The 26140-nt window shown below is 53.7% G+C and overlaps 10 protein-coding genes across 10 annotated transcripts; 6 read left to right on the top strand and 4 right to left on the bottom strand.

The window, feature by feature from the left end:
- Positions 1 to 489: 489 nt before the first annotated feature.
- On the bottom strand, positions 490 to 1250 carry PG998_000454 (uncharacterized protein; the record flags this gene model as incomplete). The annotated part of the gene is made up of 3 exons (XM_066867272.1): positions 490 to 546; positions 601 to 1092; positions 1113 to 1250. The coding sequence occupies 3 exons, from the start codon at positions 1248 to 1250 to the stop codon at positions 490 to 492; spliced, it is 687 nt and encodes a 228-aa protein (XP_066735687.1).
- A 662-nt stretch (positions 1251 to 1912) lies between these two features.
- On the top strand, positions 1913 to 7171 carry PG998_000453 (uncharacterized protein; the record flags this gene model as incomplete). The annotated part of the gene is given in 10 exon segments (XM_066867271.1): positions 1913 to 2025; positions 2083 to 2921; positions 2979 to 3631; positions 3648 to 3886; positions 3940 to 4170; positions 4227 to 4461; positions 4513 to 4817; positions 4874 to 5379; positions 5437 to 6179; positions 6413 to 7171. The coding sequence occupies 10 exon segments, from the start codon at positions 1913 to 1915 to the stop codon at positions 7169 to 7171; spliced, it is 4623 nt and encodes a 1540-aa protein (XP_066735686.1).
- A 280-nt stretch (positions 7172 to 7451) lies between these two features.
- On the top strand, positions 7452 to 8500 carry PG998_000452 (uncharacterized protein; the record flags this gene model as incomplete). Its single annotated transcript, XM_066867270.1, has 2 exons — positions 7452 to 7804; positions 7888 to 8500. The coding sequence occupies 2 exons, from the start codon at positions 7452 to 7454 to the stop codon at positions 8498 to 8500; spliced, it is 966 nt and encodes a 321-aa protein (XP_066735685.1).
- Positions 8501 to 8607: 107 nt separating this feature from the next.
- On the top strand, positions 8608 to 9115 carry PG998_000451 (uncharacterized protein; the record flags this gene model as incomplete). Its single annotated transcript, XM_066867269.1, has 2 exons — positions 8608 to 8652; positions 8771 to 9115. The coding sequence occupies 2 exons, from the start codon at positions 8608 to 8610 to the stop codon at positions 9113 to 9115; spliced, it is 390 nt and encodes a 129-aa protein (XP_066735684.1).
- Positions 9116 to 9592: 477 nt separating this feature from the next.
- On the bottom strand, positions 9593 to 11596 carry PG998_000450 (glucose repression regulatory protein TUP1; the record flags this gene model as incomplete). The annotated part of the gene is made up of 5 exons (XM_066867268.1): positions 9593 to 9781; positions 9883 to 10854; positions 10919 to 11273; positions 11328 to 11409; positions 11473 to 11596. The coding sequence occupies 5 exons, from the start codon at positions 11594 to 11596 to the stop codon at positions 9593 to 9595; spliced, it is 1722 nt and encodes a 573-aa protein (XP_066735683.1).
- A 4142-nt stretch (positions 11597 to 15738) lies between these two features.
- On the bottom strand, positions 15739 to 17265 carry PG998_000449 (uncharacterized protein; the record flags this gene model as incomplete). The annotated part of the gene is made up of 3 exons (XM_066867267.1): positions 15739 to 16185; positions 16243 to 16998; positions 17056 to 17265. 3 exons carry the CDS (start codon positions 17263 to 17265, stop codon positions 15739 to 15741), a joined length of 1413 nt encoding a protein of 470 aa, XP_066735682.1.
- A 2164-nt stretch (positions 17266 to 19429) lies between these two features.
- On the top strand, positions 19430 to 20372 carry PG998_000448 (uncharacterized protein; the record flags this gene model as incomplete). The annotated part of the gene is made up of 4 exons (XM_066867266.1): positions 19430 to 19688; positions 19754 to 19876; positions 19947 to 20063; positions 20101 to 20372. The coding sequence occupies 4 exons, from the start codon at positions 19430 to 19432 to the stop codon at positions 20370 to 20372; spliced, it is 771 nt and encodes a 256-aa protein (XP_066735681.1).
- Positions 20373 to 21792: 1420 nt separating this feature from the next.
- On the top strand, positions 21793 to 22891 carry PG998_000447 (uncharacterized protein; the record flags this gene model as incomplete). The annotated part of the gene is given in 3 exon segments (XM_066867265.1): positions 21793 to 22040; positions 22106 to 22282; positions 22297 to 22891. The coding sequence occupies 3 exon segments, from the start codon at positions 21793 to 21795 to the stop codon at positions 22889 to 22891; spliced, it is 1020 nt and encodes a 339-aa protein (XP_066735680.1).
- Positions 22892 to 23925: 1034 nt separating this feature from the next.
- PG998_000446 (uncharacterized protein) lies at positions 23926 to 24318 on the bottom strand (the record flags this gene model as incomplete). The annotated part of the gene is made up of 1 exon (XM_066867264.1): positions 23926 to 24318. The coding sequence occupies one exon, from the start codon at positions 24316 to 24318 to the stop codon at positions 23926 to 23928; it is 393 nt and encodes a 130-aa protein (XP_066735679.1).
- A 715-nt stretch (positions 24319 to 25033) lies between these two features.
- Positions 25034 to 25801, top strand: PG998_000445 (60s ribosomal protein l28; the record flags this gene model as incomplete). The annotated part of the gene is made up of 3 exons (XM_066867263.1): positions 25034 to 25209; positions 25295 to 25538; positions 25618 to 25801. Exons 1-3 carry the CDS (start codon positions 25158 to 25160, stop codon positions 25799 to 25801), a joined length of 480 nt encoding a protein of 159 aa, XP_066735678.1. The 5' UTR covers positions 25034 to 25157.
- Positions 25802 to 26140: the final 339 nt, after the last annotated feature.

The following is a 26140-nucleotide window of genomic DNA, read 5'->3' as shown; positions in this document are numbered from 1 at the left end:
TGGAGGCTCAGCAGATGGTTATTCGGGTGTATTCAATACATGCAGTGAGAATACCCAGCCTGGCTTCCCACGAAAAACAAGCCGACGCGGTGTTTGCACAAACAGATAACAAGGGACACGAAAAATACGAGTGAGGCCAAATCGTAGTAATTCGATTGCCATCCATCAGTCCACCCCGTGTGCTGACTAGAACGCCTACCACTCCACTCCGCAACCCCTTACCGCGGAATGCCATCTATGCGTTTTGCCCATCTAATATACAACAAACGTCCAGCCAGAGGGGAGAAATGTATGATCCATCGCTATGCGATCAACATGAAGTGACACCGAAGGAGATGATCCTATACCATCGATGTCGTATTGATTATATCGTAGGGGGCGGGCCTTTGGTGTGCCAGCCCTCATATCGTACATGCATTATTGAGCATTTAGGTTGCCGCGGATATGCGGCAGGTTTGAGTCTAGAATAAGCCATTGCTAAGGGGAATCCTATAGATGGCGTTCGTGCTGCTCTTCGAGGCCAGTGAAGAAGACTCGTGTCGTCACCTATGAAAGAGTTAGTATTGGGAGGGATAGGCAATGGGAACGAGAAGAACTCACAGCCCAGGCACCAGCTACACCACCGACAACTGCGCCCGAAATCATCATGGGCCGCAGCCCTTTTGTGCTCTTGAAGAGCATACCACTTAATGCACCGGCCGCCACGGTGTTGGCGGAGTCGTGCTTGCCCCTGAAGTACCCAATTCCTGAGTTGAAGCAGTTGTATGTGATAGCTACGACACCGGCCGAGTTTCCCAGGAAGGGGCCGCGGCGCGTGACGGCATTGAGAACCGAGTTCAGGCGCAGCTTGGGAGGTTGACCAGCCGATCGCCTCAGACCCTCCTGCAAGCCCCAGGCTCCTCCTAATGACAGCGCAGTCAGATATGTGATGCCGGTTCCGTAGCAGAGGTCGTCGCTAAAGCCCCGCGAGGGAATGGCCGTCTGGGCACCGGGCAGATCTGTCAAAGCCGAATCTTCCAAGGTTAAGTACTCTAAGCTCTCCCTGTTCAGGCCGGCGAGGGGTGTAGCAAAGAGGGGTCGGCGAAGGCCGAGCTCTTCAGGAAGGAGTCGACGCCATCTGCTTCTGTCGGGTTGAAGGGCGGTGGGCTGAAGTTGCTCGTCGGCGCCGTATCGGCGGATGTGGAAGACGGGGATGACTGCTGTTCGGAAGACGACGACTTGCGTCCGGTCAAGAGGTCCCAGATAGACATTGCGGCTGACTGACCAAGACAAAAGAGAAACTGCAGAACAGGGAAGATATTAGAAAGGACCAATTAGGAGTTTGGGGGTTAATGCCAGCCAAAATCGCTGTTGTCAAGAATCGTGTGATGACGATGATGTCGCATTTGCTATCAGCCCTGGCCACCGAGAGAGGTTTGACGGATCAAAAAAATTGCTAGAGAGCCGACGCCGCGGATGGCCTGTGCGTTGCAGGGATGTTGTCCGGTCTAGAGTCCCACAAATGTACAAATCCCCCGCTTGGTTTTGGCAGCGGCCGTCAATTGGCGATTTTGGATTCATGGGCGCCTGCCCTGCCCGCCAAGACTTTTCAAGGAATTGAGTAATACTAGCATTTTCTATGTATATCCGAGTTTTTTCTCTCTCAACTTGGTAGTCGAGTCTTGGGTTATAAGATCTCTCCAGGCACGTCCTCCTACTCATTCAACTTACAGGACGCCCTTCAGCTACCTATCCTGCGTACCATAGTAAAATGGGAGGCTTGTCGTAACCGCCCACACATAACGAGACAAGCAACTCAGCCAGGGTGGGTGACTTATTGACGTTAAACCCTGATTTTCCTGGCTCGCTCATCTTATATAAGTGATTGGCGCTCAAGATCTCATCAAAGTCCCTTGATTTGACCATGGCCACCATGGCAGTCAATGAACAAACTACCAGATGCTTCCCCGATTTGGGCCAGCCATCTTTCAACCCTAAGCATGCTGTTACTTTCATTGAAGGGCAAAACCTTGACGTTCATGCTGCGTAGGTTCTTCATCCCCGCTGCCCGTGTACTTGTGCGGCTTGCTCATACGGTGGTAGGTTGGCCCAGGATATCTTCCGTGGACTCCTCGACATCGCCTCCAAGCCCAAGCAGTCTTCGGGCAATGCATGCGCCAAGCTCTGCGGCTTTGTCGAGCAATGCTCCAAGTCCAGCTCTAGTGAACTGAGTCAATTCGCCTTTGCCGAGAAGACATCGATCGATCTGTTCGACTTCTTCATCGAATGGAACGAACAAGACCAGCATCGTGCTATGCGTGTGGTTCTGGACGTCTTGAACGTCGCTATCACTAAAAACCCCGACCCGGTCCTCGGAGGCGCTATCAAATCAAGGATACTAACTGACACGGTTGAAATGATGACCTTGCAATCTACGAGGCCGGCTGTGAAGTCTGCCATGACAGCCTTGGATCATTTCCTAAACAAAAAGCTGCTCTATCTGCCTGCAGTCTTAGAAATTTACCAAGATGTGCATCGAAATGATCTCAGTTCAGTTGTCAGCTGGGAAACTTTCATCGCCAAGATTTTCGAATGGATGGAGTTGCAGTATGTCTGGCCTATAGCTGGAAAACTGCTCGTAACCATTTTCACGTGCCCCTGGGACGAGGCAGGTGACCTGAGATTCCATCCCGATGCCTGGCACAGATTTCTGCGCCTGGGGCTTGCTTTAAATGTCGAGTATCTTGAGGTTGTCAAGCTATATGTGCTGATGCCGATATTCAAATCAGACCATAACCAGGCAATGAAGTATCTGAACCTCCTTTCCTCATTACAGAGTCTTACATCTGAGGATCATAACGAGCTTAGCCTGGATTCGATCCTTTGGCTTGCGACACTAGAAGCTGGGAAGAAGGTCGGTGCCGTTGGTGAACCTAATGATGGTATGAGACTCCTGCTGCCTGGACCCTTATTCTGATGACGTTTGCTGACTGCTTCAGACTCCGAATCGCAACTCGCAGCAAACGTCCTAGAAGACATATTATGCCACTCATCACATGAGGCGCGCTCTTCTGCTGTCTCAATCCTGATTGCATCCCCTTCCACATCGAGGCCCTACGCAGTATCGTCGCTCAACCTGCTTCGTAAACACTTGCCAGCATTTCATGCGGATACTGACGCGAAGTTCCGATACGACGTACTCGGCCATTCGCGGAATATGATCAAGCGAATCATGGGAGCCATCGCTTCTCTACAAAAGGAGCAGGCTCGGGTTATGAAGAAGGCCTCCAAAAAGGGGATGTCGGCAGATGAAATAGCTGCACTAACAAAAGAGCACATCGCCTTTGTGAATTGGTATATTGGCTTCTTGAAGGACGAGCTAGTTCCCACCGCATCCTACCAGCGTCACATCACCTCCTTAAAGGCGATGGAGTTTGTCTTGAACTCAGGGGTACTGCAAGGAGACCTGCCAGGAAGCGATCAGGCAGACTCGGCATTTGCTCTTCTAGACACCACTTGGCTACGAGCTGTGCTGGACCTGGTAATGGATCCTTTCGATGACGTCCGTGAAACGGCTGCTTCCCTAATAGCAACACTGTCGCTTATCAGCAAGGGGTCTTCTTCGGATGCTCCCCATTCGTGGTCTGCCTCGGTCATTCACCTCAGAGCTTGACGAGTTCTGTCAGCGAGCCAACGCACTCGCAAGCAGGACATCTAGAGCTGACCACTCGGACGGCGTGGCTCGATTGTATAAACTGTCGTGTCAGTGGGCCACAACAGTGAATGATAGGCTGCTCATTCCAACACAGGTCGTTGATGATCTGGAATCAAGACTTTCATCAGCTGAGAAGGACTTGGCTGCGGCAGTTCTAGAAACGCCCGTCCATGGCGGCTTTGCTGCACTTCGGTAAGCAAGGGTGACCCAAAGGAAGACTGAGCTCGCTGCTAACTTGGGAATAGGTACATTTGGGAGGCCCTTTCCAAAACTAAATATACACAGGAAGAACTCGACGTCCTAGAGGCACTGCAAACTCGTTGTTTGAAGTGTTGCGACCGAGTCTGGCAGCTCGTCAGGCACGTTTTATGTGACGATTCTCCAGAAGGTCACCTGCCAGAAGAGCTTGAGGAAGTGGATGGTCTGGACACAAAAGACTTGCTCAGCTATAGTTTCCGTGCTGTCCACGAGTCGAGGTTCGTTCTTGCATAATGACATGGTTCTGTGTCACAACAATGCTAACTCATCTTAGTAACCTACTTCGAGCCATGGCCAACAATGCACAGTTTCATGGCAAGCCTGGCTTGCTCGCCCCAGATAATAAAACCTTTGACTCTATCGGCAACCTGACTTTTGATGAGCTTTCGAATTTGCGGCATCGGGGTGCATTTTCCACCGTGACTCACACATTCGCCGGCTGCTGCCAGCAAGTGAAGCACTACACGTCTGTAAAGGGGGGTGACACTCTCCTTGACAAGTGGTATGAGGTGAATTGCCCCCGTCTCCCGAGCTCTTGAAGCATTTGCTGATTAATATAGGGTGCCATCCATTGCATATACTCACAAGCATCTACGACTCGGAGGTCAGCAGGCATACCGGCCCTCATTGTGGGAATTCTATCCGCCAATGCAGAAAACCCTTCATTTCCCACTGTGATGGAGAAGTTGCGCAATATTGCCCAAGAACCTGCATTGATTTCTCAAACAGATGGCTCAAACTTGCCGCAGGTTCATGCGCTCAACTGTATCAAGGATATCTTCAAGAGCTCCTACCTTAGCAAGCGAGCAGAGCCTTATCTAACAGAATCATTGCAATTGGCGGCGACCAGTCTAAGATCCGAGGTGTACGTCATTACTGTTTGCAATCTCGCCTCTACAAAAAGCTAACCAGAGTGAGTAGGTGGGCCATCCGGAACTGTGGCCTCATCCTTCTAAGGAGTCTCATTGACTGCCTGTTTGGTACCAACGAGAGCAAATTATCCATGGAAGCAGGCTGGGATGGACGGACGACAAGAATTGCCTGGCACAAGTACAAGGACCTCCCGGCTGTGATCGTGAACCTCCTCGAATTGGGCCAGCTCTCTACCACAGTATCACAGGGCGTTGTCGTCACAGCCGAGTCGGTGTTCCCCGCGCTGGATATAATTCGACGAGCTGGGCCGCCAGAGGAGTTCAAGGATACGCTCTTCGGTCTCGTAGCGTCGTACCTGAACAGCCGTTTTTGGCATGTGCGAGAGATTGCAGCGCGTACACTCTGCTCATTTCTGCTTAAGCCGGACTGGATTCAGCCAGTTCGCGATTTGCTGAGCGAGTCACACTCCTCTGCCAACAAACTACATGGCACACTTCTCACTTTCAAGTTTCTACTGGAGCGACTGCGGGATGTCATGCCCGAGCAGTTACTTCGTAAGTTCACCCTCTCTATATGCGCCGACTTGAACACAAACTGATGAGCATCATTAGTACACCGTGAGGTGCTGCCAATGGTCTTGGAAGAAGTCCGACATGCAAACAGCAGCCTCCACGCCTGTGCGGAGGCACGCGCTGTGTATTTCGAAATCGTCACGATAATCAACTCTCTGGATCACCAAGCGCAACTTGGGGAGACAAATAGCATAAGACTTATCCGATCGGTGATACTGCCACGTCCCGGCGACGGCAGCTCTAGAGCCGGAATCAGCTCCGCTCTGTTGGAGTCAAAAGAAGCGCAGTGTGTTGCCGACTTCGACATACGCCAAGTGGCAACCGGTGGGCAAATCCCCCATGAACTCAGGCTAGACGGATTGGTTGATGCCGACGTCAACGTTGCTTGTGACACGTTGGAGATGATACTCGCATACGAGGCGCCGCCGATGGGCAATGTGGAAGTCTCCGCGCGCATTGTAGCTCTCTGTATTTCGGCATGCATGGGCTCGGCCAAGTCGGAACTTCGTGCGCTCGCTTTGGGGGTTATCACGAAACATCTGGACGTGCTTCTCTCGTCCCGGCGTGATGACTTGATCCCACGCAATGAGGAATTATCTCTACTCTGGGCCAACTTGCAAGCCAATCCGATGAACCCAGGCCTTGCAGATGCCATTGTAGAAAGTAGCGGGTCGCTCTTGGCAGCCGTCGTGGCCAATTCTGGAACAGCTCTTGGTGGTGACACTCAGCAATGGATCAGGTCCTGGGGTGAAATGATGAGCCGCGCTGGACTTGCTGACAATGTAAGTACAACCCAATTCCTTTACGTTAAGCCCCAAGTCGAGTTTTGTCGCACCAGCCTATGGTGGTGCCCCTGCAATATACGAGCTACCCCTATCTCTGCAAACAATACGCCAAAGATAGGGGTGGCTCGTATATTTCAGGGGCTGCCAGGTTGGTGTTAAAACCCTCACCCCGGCAGACTCTAGATGCCGGTATGAAATTGCTGCAAGTGCTCATTTACTGATTCTCATAGACATTTGACAACCGCATGGCTGCGGCAACTTCACTTCGAGCCTTCTCGAAGCATGTCAAGCTCGATCCTAAGCACTATGCACACCTACCGTGGCTCTTGGCTTTGTACGATGCGCTCAACGACGACGACGAAGAAATCCGCGAGGTCGCTGCCACGGCGACAGAACCCATTTTGGGAAGGTCGGTCGTGGCTATGGAAGGAAACCGCCGCCTGCTGGCGTGGCTCGTGGAGCACTATGGAGCGACTACCAGCCCGAGCGGCGAGTTCCACACCCAGGTCGCATGCCGCATGATGGGCCACTACCCATTGGCCAGCCGGCTCCGCAGCGACGCGGTTCTCGGGCAGTGGCAGCCGGCCGAGCAGCAGCTGGCGTCGGCCATGCGATTCGACGACTCGCTGTTCGTGATCGAGGAGCAGAACCTCTACATCGACGAGGTCCGCGAGGCGAGGCGCTGGAGAGAAGCCTTCCAGGGCATTTCGTATAAGGACGAGAACAGCAGCAGCAGCGAGGTGCTTCAGGCATTGGTAGGGTGGACGAGCTCGGGGCTGAGAACGTTGGCTCGGCTCGCGGAATCCGACGATGGGGTTCTGGGGTGGGCGTCCAAGCCAGACGTTTTCGCCATTTGTGCTCGTATTGTCATTTTGGGCGCAGCGCTTGCTGGATCACACGTAGGGATACAGGAGGAACTGCAGAGGTTTTTTGGTGCGGGACAGAAGACTAGGGTTCATGGGCTGCTTCTGTCGATGTGCGAGCTGTAGATATCAAAAGTGACTTTAGTTGGCGCTGTCTGAAGTGTCTCCACAAAAGCCCGGATACTTTAGCGACGACTTTGGTTGCGGCATCCGAAAATCTAAAAATTCCAAGTCGGATCAGCTCCCCTAAAACTTCATTTCTATTTCTACTTTCCGATATCCACTCGCCACATCGATGATTGACTGTAGACCCACCATTGCCAGATCTGCAGCTCCATCTCGTCCATGGTCAACCACGATGTGAGCACGAGTAGCTGGAAACAAACATTCTGAACACACGCACATCATGTCTTCTACGGCCAAGCCAAAGCCAACCACAGACAACAACAATACCACATACAATGAGACGCTGCTCCTTATTCGGCCGCTGCAGCCGCTGCTCGCCGGCTTCAACCACCGCAACAAGAACCAGCACCGCGTCGCGACCTGGTGGGCCTCCTTTAATATGCTGCGACGGCACGTGACCAAATGGGCCGACGAGCTGGACCAGCAGGCCAAGTCACGTCCCCCAAAGAAACGGAAGCGCATCGTCTCAGCTCAGGGCGGCGACGACAATGACACCAAGAAGAAAACCGAGGACGGTCCGGCTGAAGTGCGCGCGCTTTGGCTCAGGGATGTTTTGGTGCCAAAATGTTATCTGTAAGTGAAAAAAAGAGAAGATGGTTAATGCGACATATCAACTGTTATCTGTCCCGTTGAAACCCTGTATCTCAACCAAATAGAAATGAACTTCACCGGCTGACTGGCAATCTTAACAGAGCATTCTCGCAACTCGCGGCAGACAACCAGTTCGCCGCGCTGGGTCTCGTTCTGACAGGGGCCCTGGCCCAGGTCTACAATGCGTGCGTGCGTCTCGCAGGGGAGACGCCGTCCGAGACTGCGATCACTGTAAGGCTGAAGGCGCCCATGGTTGATATATCAAAACCAGACATCTTTGCTTCTTCTTCTTCTGCAACTACAATAGGGAAGAGGAAGAACGACACATTGAAGGAGTCTTCCTCTTCAACGTCTGCAGTACGCCGGGTCCCAACAGGCCCCGACGAGCACGACGTGGGCCAAGTTATCTCTCGCGACTCAATACGCGCCGCAAAGGTCGCGACCGAATCGCCAACCGAGGAGGAGAGGTTACAGAAAGTCAAACGGAGGAAAAAGACTGTTGTCTCCGCCGCCGACGATGATATTGATGGTGATGTTGAACCCAAGAAGATGAAGAAGAAGGAGAAAGTGACGTCAGGGCAACCCAAGGTTGAAGACGGAGAGAAGGTGACGAAGAAGAAAAAGAAAAAGTCCAAGAAAGGCGACGAGTTTGATAGCCTATTCGACTCTCTGTTCTAATGAGGCGCAACCATGGATGGACACGACTCATACTTCCCCTGAGTTTTGATCCTCGAAAACCCTCAAAAGTACGAAAATTGCCTCGACACCTTTTTCCGATAGAAACAATGCGGATGACGTTTCTCAGCTGGCTGGGGAGTTTCCGTTGTCGTGTATCTCGCCCAGAGACTGTGTTTGATCAACGAAGGTTTTCCTGTGAAATGTGCAAGACTTGTCGGCCATCTAGCCCTGCTCAATAACCACGCCCTGATCAACAACTATCGCACATAGCCCGTGCGGACGAAGCCGGAGCTCCGCCGGCATACTAGCAACTCCCTCGCGGTCCTCGCGGACCACTGGCCACACGTGGAACGGCTCGTCTTCCAAGGGGCGGACGTCTTGGACCCCCGGTTCGGAGAGACGATCGGCGCCTCCGCCATCCTGAGGAGGAAGCGGCCCCGAAGTTTCCAAGTCGAGGAGACGGCGTGCCTGAATAACGAGGCCGTCTCCTTTGCCCGCATGGATGCGCACGTCCGGGAGTCCTTCCCCGGCTGCAAAACACTGATGTGTGCCCCTCCAACTGCCATGAGCCGATGGCCCCGACTCCGCGCTACAGGCCGGCCACGGAGGATATGATGCTAAAAGCCGGCTGGGTAGTAGCGAGGCCCGATGCGGTCTGTTTCGAATTTACAAAGGTATTCCCTGAATGGGCGTATATCCACGATTGTTTACAAAGGCTGTCGAATAAATATTGATATGTCCCTACTATGTCTGGTTATCCGGCTATCCAAGTGTCCCGTGGCATGGCTTATACTGGGTAAAGCGTCATGCCGGCTACGAAACGTGAATAACAACATTTCAAGGATTGGAGTTATTGTAACATATATATCAGTCCATTGATTTGGTATAATTGCTGTGTTCCCATTCATTGTTTGTCTGCATGACTAACGTCGCTATGGAATTATCGCCGTGATTCTAATTGGAAAAGTGACCATCCACAATCATCGTCCAACTGCCATCTCGTCTGTAGCGCTTCCTCAATAATATTCCTACTGCTAACTCCGGTTCCCTTCCGCTATCCCATCTGATCTATCGATACACTAAAGTGGGCTTCTATGCGTTCAAAGATCGATAAGACCAGATACGAGCCCTCATATCACCAGAGCCGGTTGCGAAATAGCCACCAACAGGGCTTGGCGCAACAGAGATGACGGAGTTCTTATGTCCTTGTAACATGAGCTGCGTGAACCCAGTACGAGGGTCCCAGAACTGGACACCTCGGTCTTTAGAACCGGACAGTACCTGTAGATTATTGGTTAGCATAAGTCGGTAATAAAGGAATCAAGTAAACTGGTAATGACGGCATGGACTAAACGAGGGATAAGGACGGGAAGTAGACTTACCCAGTTGTTGTCGGGTGTAAGAGCAACAGAGAGGACGAAATCCCTGTGACCCTCAAATGTCTTCACGCATTTACCGCCCTTAACGGGTGCGTTCGCAGGGTTCCTGGGCGCCGAAAGCTCCCACATCTTGATTGTCTTGTCCAAGCTACCACTGACAAGGTCCCTTCCGTTGGGCGAGAAGGCCACGGAGTATACACTGTCCTTGTGGCCATCAGGCCCTTCAAGGCGCTCCAAAAGGTATCCAGCGTGAATGTCCCAAACGCGTACGCTCTTGTCGAGAGAGCCGGCGGCGACATATTTGGTGTCGGGGGAAATGGCGACGGTGGTGACTCCATCCTCTATGCTAAGAGTCATCAAAGATCCACCAGTTTCGATATCCCACAGGCGAACAGTTCTGTCGCCACTGCCAGAGGCAATAATGCGGCCATCGCGAGAGAAATCAAGCGAGTAGATATCTTGCTCGTGACCAGAGAAAGTGTTCCTGATAGTTCTGTTCTGGATATCCCAGACACGGATGAGCTTGTCTTCGGCACCGGTGGCAAGGTACTTGCCGTCAGGACTGAAGCAGACGCTTCGAATGTACAAATCACCCGAAACGTCGGCATTCTCATCCTGCAGCACGCACACCTTTTCGCCCGTGTTAACATCGTAAATCTGAGCAGATCTGTTGCAACCTGTCGCCACGTATTTGCCATCATGGCTGAAACGAACACAGCACACGACGCTCGAGTGGTCGAGAGTGTGCACGAGGTCGACATCCAGCATGCGCGGAACCTGTTGGTTGAAGATGACAAACCAGTCGTCGCGAGTCTTTTTAACGTGGGCCGGTAAACGGTCGGGATCGAGGTCCCCCAAAGCGTTGTTCACGACAGGTCCCGGATGGGGAGGCATCGGCCCCCTGTGGTCAGGCGTTGGGTGGTTCTGAACCTGAGGAGATGCGCCAGGGCCGGGATACGGCATGGGCGTGTTGATCTGGGGGGGTTGCAGGACCCGTGGGTCTTCCGATTGCGCGCTTGGCGCCTGGTCCGGGACTAGCGGTGCTCTGAGGAGGCTGGCCAGGGAAGCCGTTTGGGGCCGGTCCTTGCTGGTAAGGCTGTGCGAAAGGAGGCTGTTGCGAGGGCGGAGGTGGTGGGGGAGGGGGCCCCTGGAGACTCGGAGGAGGCTGCATCTGATGAGGAGGTCCCGGGGGTGCCTGCTGCTCCTGGGGAGGCGGTTGAGGCGGGAGACCAGTCTGGCTGCCTCCGGTCATGACGCTCGAGAAGAGGTTGTTGCTGGCCCCGATTGAGGGCGGAGGCGGGCCATGCTGAGGCGGGCCGGGCATGCCTTGCTGCGGCGCGCCACCTCGGGCCTGGTCTAGCTGGCGACGCAGGTGTACGAGCTCCTCTTCGTATCTTTTTGGGCGCTCATTAGCGCTGTACATGAACCCGTTTCTGGTCGGTACTCACTTCTGTTTTATGGTCATGTGCTGTTGCTCGAGCTGATAGACCTTTTCACGGACCAGTTGGGCTTCTTGAACCTGTTGCTGGACTACGTGGCTCGTCAGCAAGGTGCCGTGTCTAAAAGCGTTCATGGGGGCAATGGTGTACTTACTCTGTTGCTCGTAGCCTTCGTTCAGTCGAACCTGGGCGTCGAATTCGGATCGGATTTGATCCAGGAGCTCGTTGAGGCGAGGAGCTGCATTTTGCGGAAGCCCGCGGTGGGGATACATAGACATGTTGTTGGCGTTGCTACTGAGTAATGGCGCTGTCGCGCAAGTCCTGTTTCAATATTCGATGATGGCAAGGCGGACGCGTAGTGGTGGCTGGCGGGAAAGGGTCGCTGAAGTGCAGTCGCGGGGCCGATTGGAGATGGCCAGTCGGAGGTCGAAAGGGAGACGCGACAGTGGATGCGACACGATTAGTCTCCTCTCCGACAGCAGACAGCAGTGTAGTTATGCCAGTGAGGTCAGGCCAGTGATGAAAGGCCACTGGCGTCGGCACATACACACACTGGATTAAACGGGCCGGCGTTTGGGATAAGCAGTGGTTGGGTGTAGAGTCAGGTGGCAAGGACGGGATGATGGAATTGAAGCCTTTGGCCGGGGCGGTGATGTTTTGAGAAAAGGATCGAGAGAAAACGACGGGAAGAAGTGAGAAGTTTACCCAGATTTGTTCTGGGTCCGTCCTCTTGCTGGCTGCAGGTCGACTTAGCGACTTAGCACCGGCCCACCTTTGGGAGGGTCGCCCATGTACGGCTACCCAGCACTTGCCTAGCACTTGCCTAGAGCCTAGCACTTACCCAGTACAGAGCACAAACTAGCTAGCAGCCAGCCCCAGAGTGCCCGCTTTTCCAACCTTCCCAGCGCAAAAGGGGAGTGGGCCGGAATGAACGGACGGTATGTACTGTAGTGTAGCCTAAGGTAGGTGGTAAGGCCTTGGGCCGAGAAGCGATTGCTGACTGATCCGGCGTCTGTGCTGGCCTTTGCAGTATACATACATACATATATACATACATACATACGAGGCATCATCACCACTGCCACCTCTGTTTCTTCTTCTTTTTGTCTTTTTCACTTTCGCCCTCCCAGGCTGCGCGTCGGTGTGGTGTGGACGCATCGAGTAATTGACCGGGAGCGACTGTCACAGTAATCCCCCGGGAAATAGCCCCCGACAGATGTCTTCCCAGTTCCATGCAGCCAGCTGTGGCTGATTAGATACGACACACATACATATGTACAGACCACCCCCATGCACCTGCAGCGAAAGCCTGCATTAGAGGTGCAGGTTAATATCCCTGCTTGAACGAAACGAATAGCAATTTGCAGCGCCAGCCAGGAGTACACAAAGTACTTCATCTTCCCGTCCAGGTCGCTTGTTTTGGTCAGACCTCAGCCCATCCCACCACCAGCCCTGCATACAGATACTTGGCTATAGGTATATACATACATATGTGTGTACTCTGCACGGAAGCCGTTCTTATGTGGTGCGGGTGGGCTCTTAGCACAGGGGGAACGGGTAACGTAACGCAACCTTTTCGCGAGACATCTATCTGCATCCATCCCATTTGCGTAGGGACACTTGGGCGTGAATGGATCCAATGCCGCTCCTCCTCGGCGATCCGGTAATTCACGTACAGCGGCGTGCAACTTGGCCTACATCTACATGTACGGAGAATGCAAACAAGCAATCCGAATGCACTCAAGAAGCACAACAATAAATACCAATGACTTCTTCTGCAAACAACGTGCCTTATGTGCATGGTCGGTTTGCGTCTTGCATCATGAACATTTACCAAAGCGTTAGGGGCAGATATGGAACGAGAGGGGGGCAAGAAGTCGGTACAATACGGGGTGTCCATATAGAATCTAGATCATGACCCCGTCCATATATCCTGACAACAACTTAAAGCCCGCACAAGCCCGCGGCCGATCGCGAGTGGCATCTGTGCAAGCCCCAAGCCCCTGAGTCGCGTTGTTTGTATGTAGCCGGGCACATGTCCCAGGCCGATGCCAAGCACGACTGATTTGGGAAAATAGCACGAGGAACGGCCTGGAATAGGAACCACGCCGATGTGGACCCCTCCTTCTCCTGTCGGACTAGCTCGTCTACATCGGGCCATTCATTCCCACTCAACAATTTGGCCGGCTTACCTTGTCCCTGTTGTACAAGTAAGTGCAAGGCGAGGCCAACCGAGTACTGGAAGATGCAGTGTATCGTTCGTTGACTGTGTAAGTATCCGATCCCATACATCTGCACCACCTGCACCACCTGCACCACCTGAAGGTATGCGATACTGCATGTAGATAAGGTGATATGCTCAGCTGTCAAGGGCTAACAAGTACTCCTCGATCAACACTCCCCTCAAGCCAAGAAGCTCACGCCACATACGCACTGAATACGTACGCGGGATCACTGCCGGAAATAATCACTTTACACGTTCAAGGCTCAAGGCTATTCTGGCTAGCAGAGACCATCACGGCACTAGTCCAGGACAGGATAGTTGCGATGGTGGCATTCGAACCACAGCCGTGGCTATCAGCGGTGTTGTCAAGCCTAGCAGCATGCCTGCTTGCTGCTGTATCACAGATCTGCAGTGGCCCATCTAACCCCGTGCCCATAATACGTCGCAAGTCGGGGGAGGCCCATTGGTCTTATTGTCATCCGTCGCCGCGGCCCTTCTCTCGTCGGTAAAGGTATACCTGGTACATGTGTTCGTATCTTACCTCATAAGGCCCATTGGGTCATTGCTGTTTGCTGTTATTCCGGAGACAGCCCAGGCTTTGGAAAGAGGCCCTGTAGAATATTCCCGTTTAGTGAGGGCGGACGATTTCGGTGAAGGCGTCATCGGGAAATGGAGCTGCTTGATGTTGGGTGTTTGCGCACACACATCATCGGTGTGCCGGGACTGCAGTCCGGTGTGCAGAGGCGCACGTATAATCAATCAATCACATACATGGCATGCAGATAAGATACGGCATGAACATGCACCGATAGGCAGGATGATGATGCTGACGGGGGAAGTGTGTATGTGTGTGCTTGCTCCGGAAGCCATCAAATTGATCAATTGATTTTATCGGCATACCTAGGTAAGCAAGTAAGCAGGGCAAAAGAACTAGCGAGAAACACGCTTCGATTTCCGCCCGATTCCCCTCTCTTCGGGCCACTCGGGCACAACCGGCTGCAGCCCAGCTGAGATTTGGGCGGATATATCGGGGACAAGTCCATCTCGGAGTTAGCAGCAAGATCCATCGACAACACCGTGGGGTTTTCTTAGCAGGAGGTGGTCTGACTTGCTCGCCCTCGCCTGGTTTGCCATTAGCACCGCCCCGTTAAAAAAGCCCAGCACGCAGCACGCAAGCAAAACGTCCGAGGAAAGGTTACTCAGTCACGAGGCAGACGGCGCGGCTCTGAGTGAGTTAAGTGCATCGAGTTCTCCCCATTTTAGCCTCTGGCCACGAGCCATGCATCTGCAACGCTTGATGCCGCACGCGATGATGAGATGGAAAGAAAACACGGTTCCTGTTTAACGTTGGCAGACATCGGTTCCGTCGTCATTGCCCCCTGCATGGAACCGGCTTCCAAGCTTCGACCACCACCAGCTTTTCAGGGGGAAAAGGGCTCAACCGGGTCTTGCAGATTGGTCCGAACCACTGCCTACGTACGTACTCCGTATACGGATGCGCAAGTTGTGACGGGAACTCCGTAGCTTTGACTCGGATAGGGGCGACTTGTTTGCTGGCGGCTTCCCAGCAAGATCTTAGCAGGGATTGGTCTGGGGTGAGCGAAGAAACATCGTGGGCATCTTGAACGCTGTTCCCTTGGTGACCCGCGGGCTTGCCATTCATTACCCGTCGCGTTTTTTGGCCCGATAACACTGCCGTTATAGTCAGCTTATAGAAGAGCATTAATACACATTTCAAGGGGCTCACAGAGACGATCAATACATACCGTGAGGCTTGGGGAAACGTAATGGGGGCCCACCGTTGAAACGGTCACAACATACGATTTGACAGCTCCCAGCTCACATAACTCATCCAAGTTCGCCCGAGCAAAGCCTCAACAACCAATCTTCAACATCATTTGCAATTACTTTGTCTTCGGCGCAGATCACTCGGAGGAAGCAGCAGGTATTGATCACACATTAATATTTCTCTTCTAAACCATTGATTCTATTTGCACATTCCTCAGTAGATTTACACCATCTTCAACTATAGACATGTCGAAAGTATGTCCTGACAACAAAAGAAAGAAAAGGGAAAACGACGAAGTAAGGCGAACCTCCTGAGTCCGGTGCGAGCCACACAAAAAGCAAACGAAAGCTAGAGCCCCGAGATCGTACTGCGAGGCAGTTGGTGGGCGCTGTCGATTTTGAGATCGATTAGTTGCCGTTCTTCTTGCCACCCTTGGCTCCCTTGACACCCTTGTGGTGACGCTTCTCGACGGACTGGGCTGCGGCATCCTCCTCCTCTTGGGTGGTGTGGGCATCCTCGGCCTCGGCCTCGTCGTCCTGGGCATCCTCGCGCTTGTTGTTCTTCTTGCCGCCCTTGGCTCCCTTGACACCCTTGTGGTGAGGCTCGCGCTTGTCGACAGACTGAGCAGCGGCATCCTCCTCCTCTTGGGTGGTGTGGGCATCCTCGGCCTCGGCCTCGTCGTCCTGGGCATCCTCGCGCTTGTTGTTCTTCTTGCCGCCCTTGGCTCCCTTGACACCCTTGTGGTGAGGCTCGCGCTTGTCGACAGACTGAGCAGCAGCATCCTCCTCCTCTTGGGTGGTGTGGGCGTCCTCGGCCTCGGCCTCGTCGTCATCATCGCGCTTGTTGTTCTTCTTCTGCAACATGGTTTAGTCAGTAAGGGTCCAAAAGGAGGATGAAGATTGGTAACTTACGCCACCCTTGGCACCCTTCACACCCTTGTGGTGGGGCTCACGGGTCTCAAGCTCGTGATCCTCCTCCTCCTCCTCATGATCCTCCTCGGAGACATCGCGCTTGTTGTTCTTCTTGCCACCCTTGGCACCCTTCACACCCTTGTGGTGGGGCTCACGGGTCTCAAGCTCGTGATCCTCCTCCTCCTCCTCATGATCCTCCTCGGAGACATCGCGCTTGTTGTTCTTCTTGCCACCCTTGGCACCCTTGACACCCTTGTGGTGAGGCTCACGGGTCTCAAGCTCGTGATCCTCCTCCTCGTGGTCCTCATCGGAGACGTCGCGCTTGTTGTTCTTCTTGCCGCCCTTGGCTCCGCCCTTGACGCCCTTGTGGTGAGGCTCACGGGTCTCAAGCTCATGGTCGTCCTCCTCGTGATCCTCCTCGGAGTCGTCGCGCTTGTTGTTCTTCTTGCCACCCTTAGCACCCTTCACACCCTTGTGGTGGGGCTCACGGGTCTCGAGCTCGTGGTCGTCCTCCTCGTGGTCCTCCTCGGAGTCGTCGCGCTTGTTGTTCTTCTTGCCGCCCTTGGCACCCTTCACACCCTTGTGGTGGGGCTCACGGGTCTCGAGCTCGTGGTCCTCCTCGGAGTCGTCGCGCTTGTTGTTCTTCTTGCCGCCCTTGGCACCCTTCACACCCTTGTGGTGGGGCTCACGGGTCTCGAGCTCGTGGTCCTCCTCCTCGTGGTCCTCCTCAGAGACGTCACGCTTGTTGTTCTTCTTCTATAAGACGGTTCAGTTAACTAGGGCCCTAAAGGGGGATCAAGATCGGCAACTTACGCCACCCTTGCCACCCTTAACACCCTTGTGATGGGGCTCGCGGGAGTCAATGACAGCAACGGGAGCAGCCATGGCAGGGATTGCAAAAGCGACGAGAGCACCGGCGCTCCGGACAGCCATGGTCCTGTGGCCGGGGAGCTCGAAGCTGTTGACGGCTGAAGCCGCCAAGAGGCCAGAGACGGCCATCTGGACGAGAGAAGGAGTGTACATGGTGAGTGACTAAAAGTAAGTTGAAAATAGTAAGGCTGATCCGGCAGCTGAAAGAATGACTAATACGAATCAAGGTAGAAGGAGAACTAAAAGATGGTATCAAACCGGTGGAACGAGAATGTGATGATGACAAGAGCCAAGAATGGAGAAACAGATGAGCGAGTTTGAGAGATTTATACCTCTTCTGCATTGCGGCATCGAGGGATCCATGCTGGCACTGGAAATAAACCTGCCGGGGTTACCACATCAGACCGACCGGGACGACGACTGGGTGATAGTGTCGGATCGTCTTGTCTCGTTGGGAGTCTCATGAAGGAGGGACACTCGCCGGTCCTCGCTTGTCCTGATTCGGCATGCAGGCTTTGTGATACTGGTCACTTCGGCGGACTAGGGGGAGGGGAGGGAGCCTGGTAGCCGCCGCGCACGTCTCAAAGCTATTACGGTCTGAGGAGAGCCGGTGGAGTGCGCTCAGCTGCGACTGGACCAGCTGCGGGAATAGAAGGCAGCTTGATAGTCCCCTCGTACAGGTCGGGCCCAATCGCGACGCTCAGGCTGCAGCATCGGGGTGGATGCTTAGCATATGCCCTGGCGAAGGTGCGGCTGCGGGCATCCATTACGAGGTGCAGACGTTTCCCATATGGGGAGGGCCAGGGGTATACGACCACGGGACAGGGACAGGGGGCGGTCAAGCAACAAGCTTCTAAGCCGCAACGACGTGCCCGTGGATAGGTCGTGCCGGCTTACCAATTTCTGCCGTTGGCTGGGGGTACATGCATACATAGAGCTCAGCGTCAAGGGGCATCATCTAAGATCTTCTGCGGAGTCCTGTCACTGCGAATCGATCCCATCTAATCTTTGACTTTTCGCTTCGTGGGGAAGTTTCGGCCCTGGTCGTCTTTGGTGACATCAACCCCCCTGTGAAACGTTTCGCGACATGGGTGTTCGCCAAGGCCTCTTCGCTACGGCGCACCCAAAAGACCTTCGTCGGGGTTTGAGATGAAACTACCAGAAAAGCAGAGTCGACGACACGGCTAAAGATACTGCAGAGAGGCTTGGCGAACGGGTTGATTCACAGGCTCAAGTTGCTTGATGCTGAAAACCGAGCAGGCCAAGCTGTCACTCTTTCGGTGTCGCAGATCCTTAGTGCAGGGAATGGATATGCAAACCAAAACGGTGTTGCTGGTCACGGGCTCTGTTGGGGACCAATCGGAGGGAAATGTGCAAGTATGTGCAAGTATGTGCGAATCTCCAAGTCTGGGGATTGTCGGTCTTCTCATCTCAAATTCGGGTGTGCCTCGATGGCGGCTGCATGGGAATTGAAAATCCCCCAGAAACCCCAGCCTGGAGAGAGCAATAATCGTATGAGAGGGCGGCCACAAAGACTGGAGGGATGCACCAGCACCACGTGAAGGGCAAACTCTCGGGCAAGTAAACATTTAAGACTGGGACTCACTAGTTCTAAGCTTATCGAGCCTCATCTCGTCAGCTATGGCCCACTGTCCCATTCACGGCCGCAACGTTATTCTCTTCCTCTGCTTCTTCTGCTTCTTCTGAGAGGCCAGGGAAGGGTCCCCGGCCGTCGCTGACGTAAAAGCTGTTCGGATTCAGGACCAGCCGTCCGGTAACCCCTGCTTGGTCTTGGCGGTGTGAGACGTCGCGACTATGTTTGAAGCCAAGCGTCGATCCCCCTGGGAAATCCGTTTGATCTCGACAATTCCTTCCACGCCTTTCCCCATTCTCCTTGTCTGCCGTGTTCCATTCTGTCGGTTGCATTCCCCCTGCTCCCTGCTGGCAGCATTGTGCGCGCCGTGTGCCGCCAATCCCTGAAGTGGCGGCATTTTTGGACGGTTGCAAATGCAATTGCTGATTGAGGCCATCTTACTGGGTTTCATCGTAACGGTGGGTGGTTCGGGGGTGTGCACGCATGCGTATGCCAGAGTGTCAATGGGAATGGAATGGATGCGTATGCCCTCGGACTGGGCTCCGATGCACACTGCCTCTCTTTCTTGAGCGTCTGCTGCCGTTTCCTCTTCTTTCCTTCTCGTCTCTACAGGTTCTCGAGGAACGCTCTAATCTCCATTCTCTTTCGTTGCACCTGGCGTGCCGTTCTTATCGTACAGTATACTTCATTTGCCTGTCTTAATCGGATTTTTGTTTCGTTTCCATGTCTAGAATATACCGTTCCCTGCCCGTGCAGGAGGAGGAGCCTTTGACGGGTGGTGAAGACAGTATAATTGAAAAGCGAAGCTGGACGTCGGGCCAAGAGTCGTCTCTATCCAAGAGGCTGTCTAGGATAACGCCCTACTGGCCATGGATAGCTCACGTCCTCCTGCTGTCTCTGTCGTTGACAATTCTCGCTCTCTCGTTCTGCGTAAGATCCTCCCGGCATTGTCCGGTGAGTGAGCGGCCGCCGGAGACGTATTGTAAGTTTTATCCAGAGCGGCCGTTATACTTGGATGCACCGGCAGACTAACAAGGTGGACAACAGCACCGGCACTGCCAGCTATCAAATACGAGATCCAACACTTCGATCTCCCACCCGTTCCAGAGGGACCCTTTATTGGAAAAGGCGACGAGGTCGACAAGATGTGGGATTACATCACCGATGATGGTATGGGCTAATCGAGCGGAAATCCAAAGGCCAGAGCTTTACATGACTAACATACGCACCACGTGCATAGTCCCCGACACCATGATATCCCGCGAAGAAATGATCAAAATGGGCATGGACCCCGAAGGCGCGCTCGAGATCACCAACCCGGCGACGGGGAGAAGGGCTACCGGGTGGCCGTCGAGGTGTTCCACCAGCTGCACTGCCTGAACCTGATGCGGCAGGCCAACCACAAGGCGCACTACGCCCCCTGGGCGGCGACACGGCGGCGCCCAAGCACGACCTGCACAACCACATCGACCACTGCGTCGACGCGCTGCGCCAGTTCGTCATGTGTCAGGCCGACGTCAACGTCTTCGCCTTCCGCTTCCCCTTCAACGACGGCGACCCATGGCCCGACTACACCACGCCCCACGTCTGCCGCAACTACGAGAACATCCGGCAGTGGGCTGTCGACCACGGCGTGCCCCAGGTCCCGGGAGAGCCTGACCATTAGAGACTCGCCAGGTAGCCAGCCAGTCAGGGCAACTAACTCTACAGCTGATCTCATCAAACTCAAGTCTTGTAGATAACTGTTATAAGCGATACTTCTGAAATAAGCATACTTTTTATCATAGCAACTACGTACTGCAAGTGAAATTCGGCAATGCAAAAACTGTTGAGATTTTGTGACTTGGCCATGATCATTGTGTCTGCGGCTTTGCACCACTGTACGTCAGGTATCGCCTGAGAGCAGTGCATGTCTGAGACCAATGTTCTTGGGAACTTTCGTTGGGTTTCAGCGGCCTTGTCGAAATACTACATGGTAATCAATTCTACAGCCAAGTCCGATCTACCCGCCGTCACTCTGTAAGGCGCGGATCACCCAAGTGGCTTGGGTTTGCGTCGGTGATCATGGTACCATTAGCAGGTCGACGCGAGAGGGATATGCATGAATTATGCTTGGCGGAACGCGGGAACGAAACAGAAACAGAACACAACTCTGTATCGAAAAACCTGTCACAAAAAGCCAAGGAGCACTTGTCAAAGGAAGATCTGAAGCCGGCGCAGTCCATCGGCGACAGTCTGGGGTTTCCAGAGAGACAGTGAGTTACACCGAGTACAGTAAATGCCGAGCCGCAACTTTACGTTGCTTCTTCTTCTCTTCATCCTCTGGCCAATAGGATTGATCCAGGATGAGGATATCCTCCAAGTCGTCTCATGTGCATGAATGAGCACATACATCAATATTTTGTGCATGCATGTCCCATTTAGAATGCCACTGCCACGATCACTGCCGAGTCGTCAGCTCCTGCGAAGAACGATGTCGTCCGAAGATGTCGCTACGACACTACGACATCCAACTGGCCAATCAGTAAGCTAGTCGCCTGGTCCAACGCATATTTTGTCTGTCACACTGAGAGACACCCATCACCTGAATCAGCAAGAGCGCCCGTCTCTGCTGTCTGTTTAGACGCCCGGGACAGCAGCTGTACTGCATGACTACTAGAAGTCGATTACTCCATTTCCGCCGTCTGTGTGTCAAGTCAACTGGACGGCAAAGGGAAACAGGGACAGGGCATCGGGTGTAACGTGATGGACGATGAGTTGAGCGCAAGTCAAGGACACAAACCCGATGCGTACTTCAACTGATCCGTCCGCGGGGACTCGCCGGCCTTGTCTGAGTAATGATTGACGGGCCCCGAGGGTCTCTCTTTGGTCACCGATGCTCCAAAATGGGACATCCATCACCAACCTGGAAACCACCCTGGATTGCTTGACGGGTTCCAACATCCTGCTCGGAAAGGTGGCTTATTCCGTCCCTTTCCCGCCCTCCCAGGTTCTTCCTGGATTGCTTCTAGTTATTCCTCTCTTTGCATTATCCCCTCCCTGATACCCATAAGTGCGCACACCTACGACGCACATCTTACTCCGTCATGGATATCGTGAACGAGCTGTTCGATACTTTCATAGGCGACCATGTATGGGCTCAGCTGCTCCCGGCGCCTCCAGCCCCATATGAGTTCCCCTCTGTCACCAATACTTCGGCCCAGTCCTTTCCGCCATGGCGGTACGAGCCGGCGACTAAATTCTTTTCCATAGAGCCCAGCCCGGCTGCCTATGAGAGCATGTGGCCTCGAGACAACATCTGTAGGCAGGGCATCAACCTCTTCTTGATCACTTAGTGAGTACTAGTGCTGCGCATCCTGTCGACATTATTTGCGACCTGTTTACTGAAACAACGTGTAGTGTTTTTGGTCTCCTTACATATTATGGCCTCTCCACCCTTTCCTACATCTTCGTCTTTGACAAGGAGACCATGAAGCACCCAAAGTTCCTCAAGAACCAGATCCGGCTGGAGATGCGGCAGGCGACCGCCGGCATGTTCGGCATGGCCCTCCTGACCTCCCCCTATTCCTGGCCGAGGTGCGTGGGCATAGCAAGCTCTACGACCTGACCGAGGAAGGGCCCGGTCTGTGGTACAACATCATCCAGTTCCCCTTCTTCCTGCTCTTCACGGACTTCTTCATCTACTGGATCCACCGGGGCCTGCACCACAAGCTCGTCTACAAGACGCTGCACAAGCCGCACCACAGGTGGATCATGCCGACCCCTTACGCCTCGCACGCCTTCCACCCGCTCGACGGTTTCGCGCAGTCGATCCCGTACCACGCGTTCCCCTTCCTGTTCCCGCTGCAGAAGCTGTCGTACGTCGCCCTGTTCGTCTTCGTCAACGCCTGGACCATCCTCATCCACGACGGCGAGTACGTCGCCAACAGCCCCGTCATCAACGGCGCCGCCTGCCACACCTTGCACCACCTTTACTTCAACTACAACTACGGCCAGTACACCACGCTCTGGGACCGCCTCGGCGGCAGCTACCGGGAGCCCAACCCGGAGCTTTTCCGCAAGGACCAGAAGATGAGCGGCCAGGAGTGGGACAAGCAGGTCCAGGAGATGGAGCAGATGGTCATCGAAGTCGAAGGCAAGGACGATCGCACGTACGATCCTGTGGATCCCAAAAAGAACGATTGAAAATATTGCCAGTCATCGTGTCTCAACAAGTGACTCATGCCGTACGGATCTAAAGGGGCTCTGGTCGCGGCAAACCAACGCAACTGAGTAGAGATTTGCTAGCGATATCCGCGCCGAGTCGCCATTACGACGTGGTGAACGCCGTGTATGCCGGAAAGCCTCGTCCCGGTAGCTCCGTTGGAAGCTGAGTGCTAGGGAGTTTAGATCGAGTGGATAAACTCATACTTTCCGGGAGAAGACACCAGCGGTGCTGCACGTGCAATGGCCGACAACGGGTGGGCTATTATGTGTCAAAGTCCCTGTCAGGATCATAGAGTGCCCCTAGAAACGGCCCCAAGAAGAGAGAAATGGCATGGTCCTCGTGGATTACCTGACTTACAGAAAGCATGTACTAGACGTACATCACTATTTACGTTATAGACTGGTATAAACATTATATGCTGATGGAGGATGCGTGAAATTACGTACCGGCACATTAACGTATCACAGGGCTACACAAGTCACAATACCACAGCATTCGTTGATCCGCGACTCAAGTAGGAGTACATCGTCTTTCTTTATGTGAAATAAGTTATGCAAAGAAACTGCTTTCGCTCGATGCGAATGACCTTTGAGACGCAATGTAAAGATTGCGGGTGCCCAAGTAAATCTCAACGTATAAGTACAAGCGCTTTGAATGTATCAAACACTCTCTCGACAGTAATCGTACTTGGCGGCAAGAGAGTTATAGGGGGATTGATCAATCCGGCGCAGATATAGGATATAGTAAACGCATGCCGCCGTAGCTGGGTATCAGTCCCCAACGCGGACTTATTCCACTCCCCCAAGGATATTAGGACCATGTGAAAACGCCCGAACGCCAAACGAAATGATAGTATCACAAAACAGATCACGAGGAAATCGAAGTTTGACGGGCTCGCTTCCTACGCCTGCCACAATCTCCTTCCCTTTTCATCGCTAGGCCTTTCCTTCCTACCTATAACCCAGCCCAACCACTGTCCCCTTGAACCGATCCGCTCATCCGGGCCCTACTATTACGAGAAGCTGACGAATTTGGGGTCTTTGGGCCGCCCGTCCGCAGCGATGCCGTTGTCGCTGAAGCGCTGTTCCATGTACACGCGGCGGGCCTCGTCGAAGCGCATGCGCCGCTTCTTCATGATCTTGAGGATCTCGTTCTTGGCCGCGTCGTCGAGCCCCGCGCGCCCGTCGCCGCTGCTCACGTTGCCCGAGAGGTCGAAGGTGCTGCTCGAGAGGCCGGCCTCCATGTCGCTCGCGAAGCTCGACGGCAGCCGCGAGTAGAGGTACGAGGCCGGGCCGCTGTACTGCGAGATGTCGGGCAGCAGGTGTTGCCAGCTGTTGCGCGTGAAGTAGAGGACGGTGCCCGTCACGAGGACGAGGAGGGTGATGGAGTAGATCAGGTACGCCATCTTGGAGGTTTGCAGCCTTTGAAGTGCTTTCGCAAACTGCTGGCGGAAGTGACGATATGTCTGTCGGTAGAGCTGGATGTGGATGTCCGATGGACCCGGGGATGATCAGATCCACTACAAGCTGTCGGGTAGGATGTTGAAGAAACGAAACGAAAGGGTACAAATGAAAAAAGAACGTAGTTGGTAGAAACTCAGTGTAACAGTCAAGTCAGTGCATATGCAGCGACAGACACGTTTGCAATCAGGCCATCGATGGCTATCAAGTTGGTTTGTCAGAGACCTGGTGGGAAGAGGTGAAGAAAGGAAGAGAAGCCACTCGAGAAGGCCAGTCAGTGTTCGCGAGAGCGAGAGGGCGCTGGCGTTGGCGTTGGCGCTGGCGCTGGCGTTGCCTCCCAAATTGCTTACGACAACCTTTGAGGCCAAGCAGTTTTGGGGGGCTTATGCGTCAATGCGTTGCGCTGAACAGGCAGTGAACAGGTGCTTTGGTGCTGTAAGCCTGTAACTTGCACGGGGGCCGGGCTGGACGGACATCTGTCTCCTGCCAATCCCGTCAATCCGCTGATCCAGTTCATTCACTGGTACGAGATGGATGTACCCGGCATGGATGGATTGAGCCACACCCGCCACATGGAGAGCGGGGCCTTATCGTCAGTGCGCTAACCCTGATCAGGCATGATAGGGTAAAGCCACTCCCACAGTCTGTGTCGAAATCCAGCCGCCATCAGTCGGAATCGGCTTTGTGTAGTGTTCAGCGACGATATTCTCGAAATCCCGGAACCGAAACAGAACGTTGAACGAATACCCGAAATCTTGTCAATTTCCAAGTCAAATCATTCACAATGGCCACCGTCAGCAACCAGATTTCGTCGGATCTGATCTGGGAGATCGTCCGTGAGTTTTCCCCTCGTCGCCCCGTGTGTGGGAATTATCGTCAACTCGAACGAATCTCGAAATATTAACGATTTTTTGAATATAGGCAACAACAATGCCTACGTTGTCAGCCGCAGGACCGGTGGTGGTGTCCGTTTCTCTCGCGACCCTCTTAACCTGAAGAACATGCACACCCGCAAGTACGCCGGTTTCGTCAACGAGAAGGCCGTCGGTGTCGTTCCCAACGAGAACGGTGGTGTCAAGATCCTGAGCAAGAAGGCCTCCGCCAGCCAGAAGCCCGCCGCCAACTTCACCTCCACCACATTCCACGGTGGCAAGTCCGCTCGCCGGTAAGTTACGAACGAATTCTCCTCGAAACTCGGATGCGCCCATGGTCCAATGCATACTAATTCGTTGCTCCTTCTATAGCACCTACAAGGCCGTTGCCAACCAGACTGCCAAGAACGGTTACCGCCCCGATCTCCGTGAGGTCGCCGTCCAGCGCGTCTCTGCCATCCGCCGTTCTCAGCGTCCCGTCAAGCCTACCCCCGAGCAGAAGCTCCGCGGCAACAAGGCCAAGAAGGCCGCCGCCGCCACCGAGGAGTCCTCGTAAAGCAATCTTCTTTCGGAGTACGGATTGATAAACAGCATGATGGACTGATGGAACATGGCTTTCTTATAAGGGGTCAGGTTGGCGAACAACCCGGTTGCATCTTTTCTACTAGCAGTCACGACACATGGTATGTGTTCGTATGAATGCAAACCCAAAATGAGAAATCCTTTGACACCATAAGGCGGCAACGGCCGATGGATCTCGCTATGTCGAGTATGTGATGCACACCCGCAAATTGAAGTATCCCATGCCGACGAAGACGTGATACCTGAGAAATCGAAGCGAAACGATAAAACAAAGTAAAACCCACCAATATTCCAGGCGTCAATTGGACCAACT

This window comes from Apiospora kogelbergensis, assembly GCF_038363985.1.
Source record: "Apiospora kogelbergensis strain CBS 113332 chromosome Unknown utg000001l_segment0_segment0, whole genome shotgun sequence".
In the NCBI taxonomy this organism is placed as follows: Eukaryota; Fungi; Ascomycota; class Sordariomycetes; order Amphisphaeriales; family Apiosporaceae; genus Apiospora; species Apiospora kogelbergensis.
Note: the sequence above shows the minus strand (reverse complement) of the source record. Positions and strands in the feature narration are given on the sequence as shown.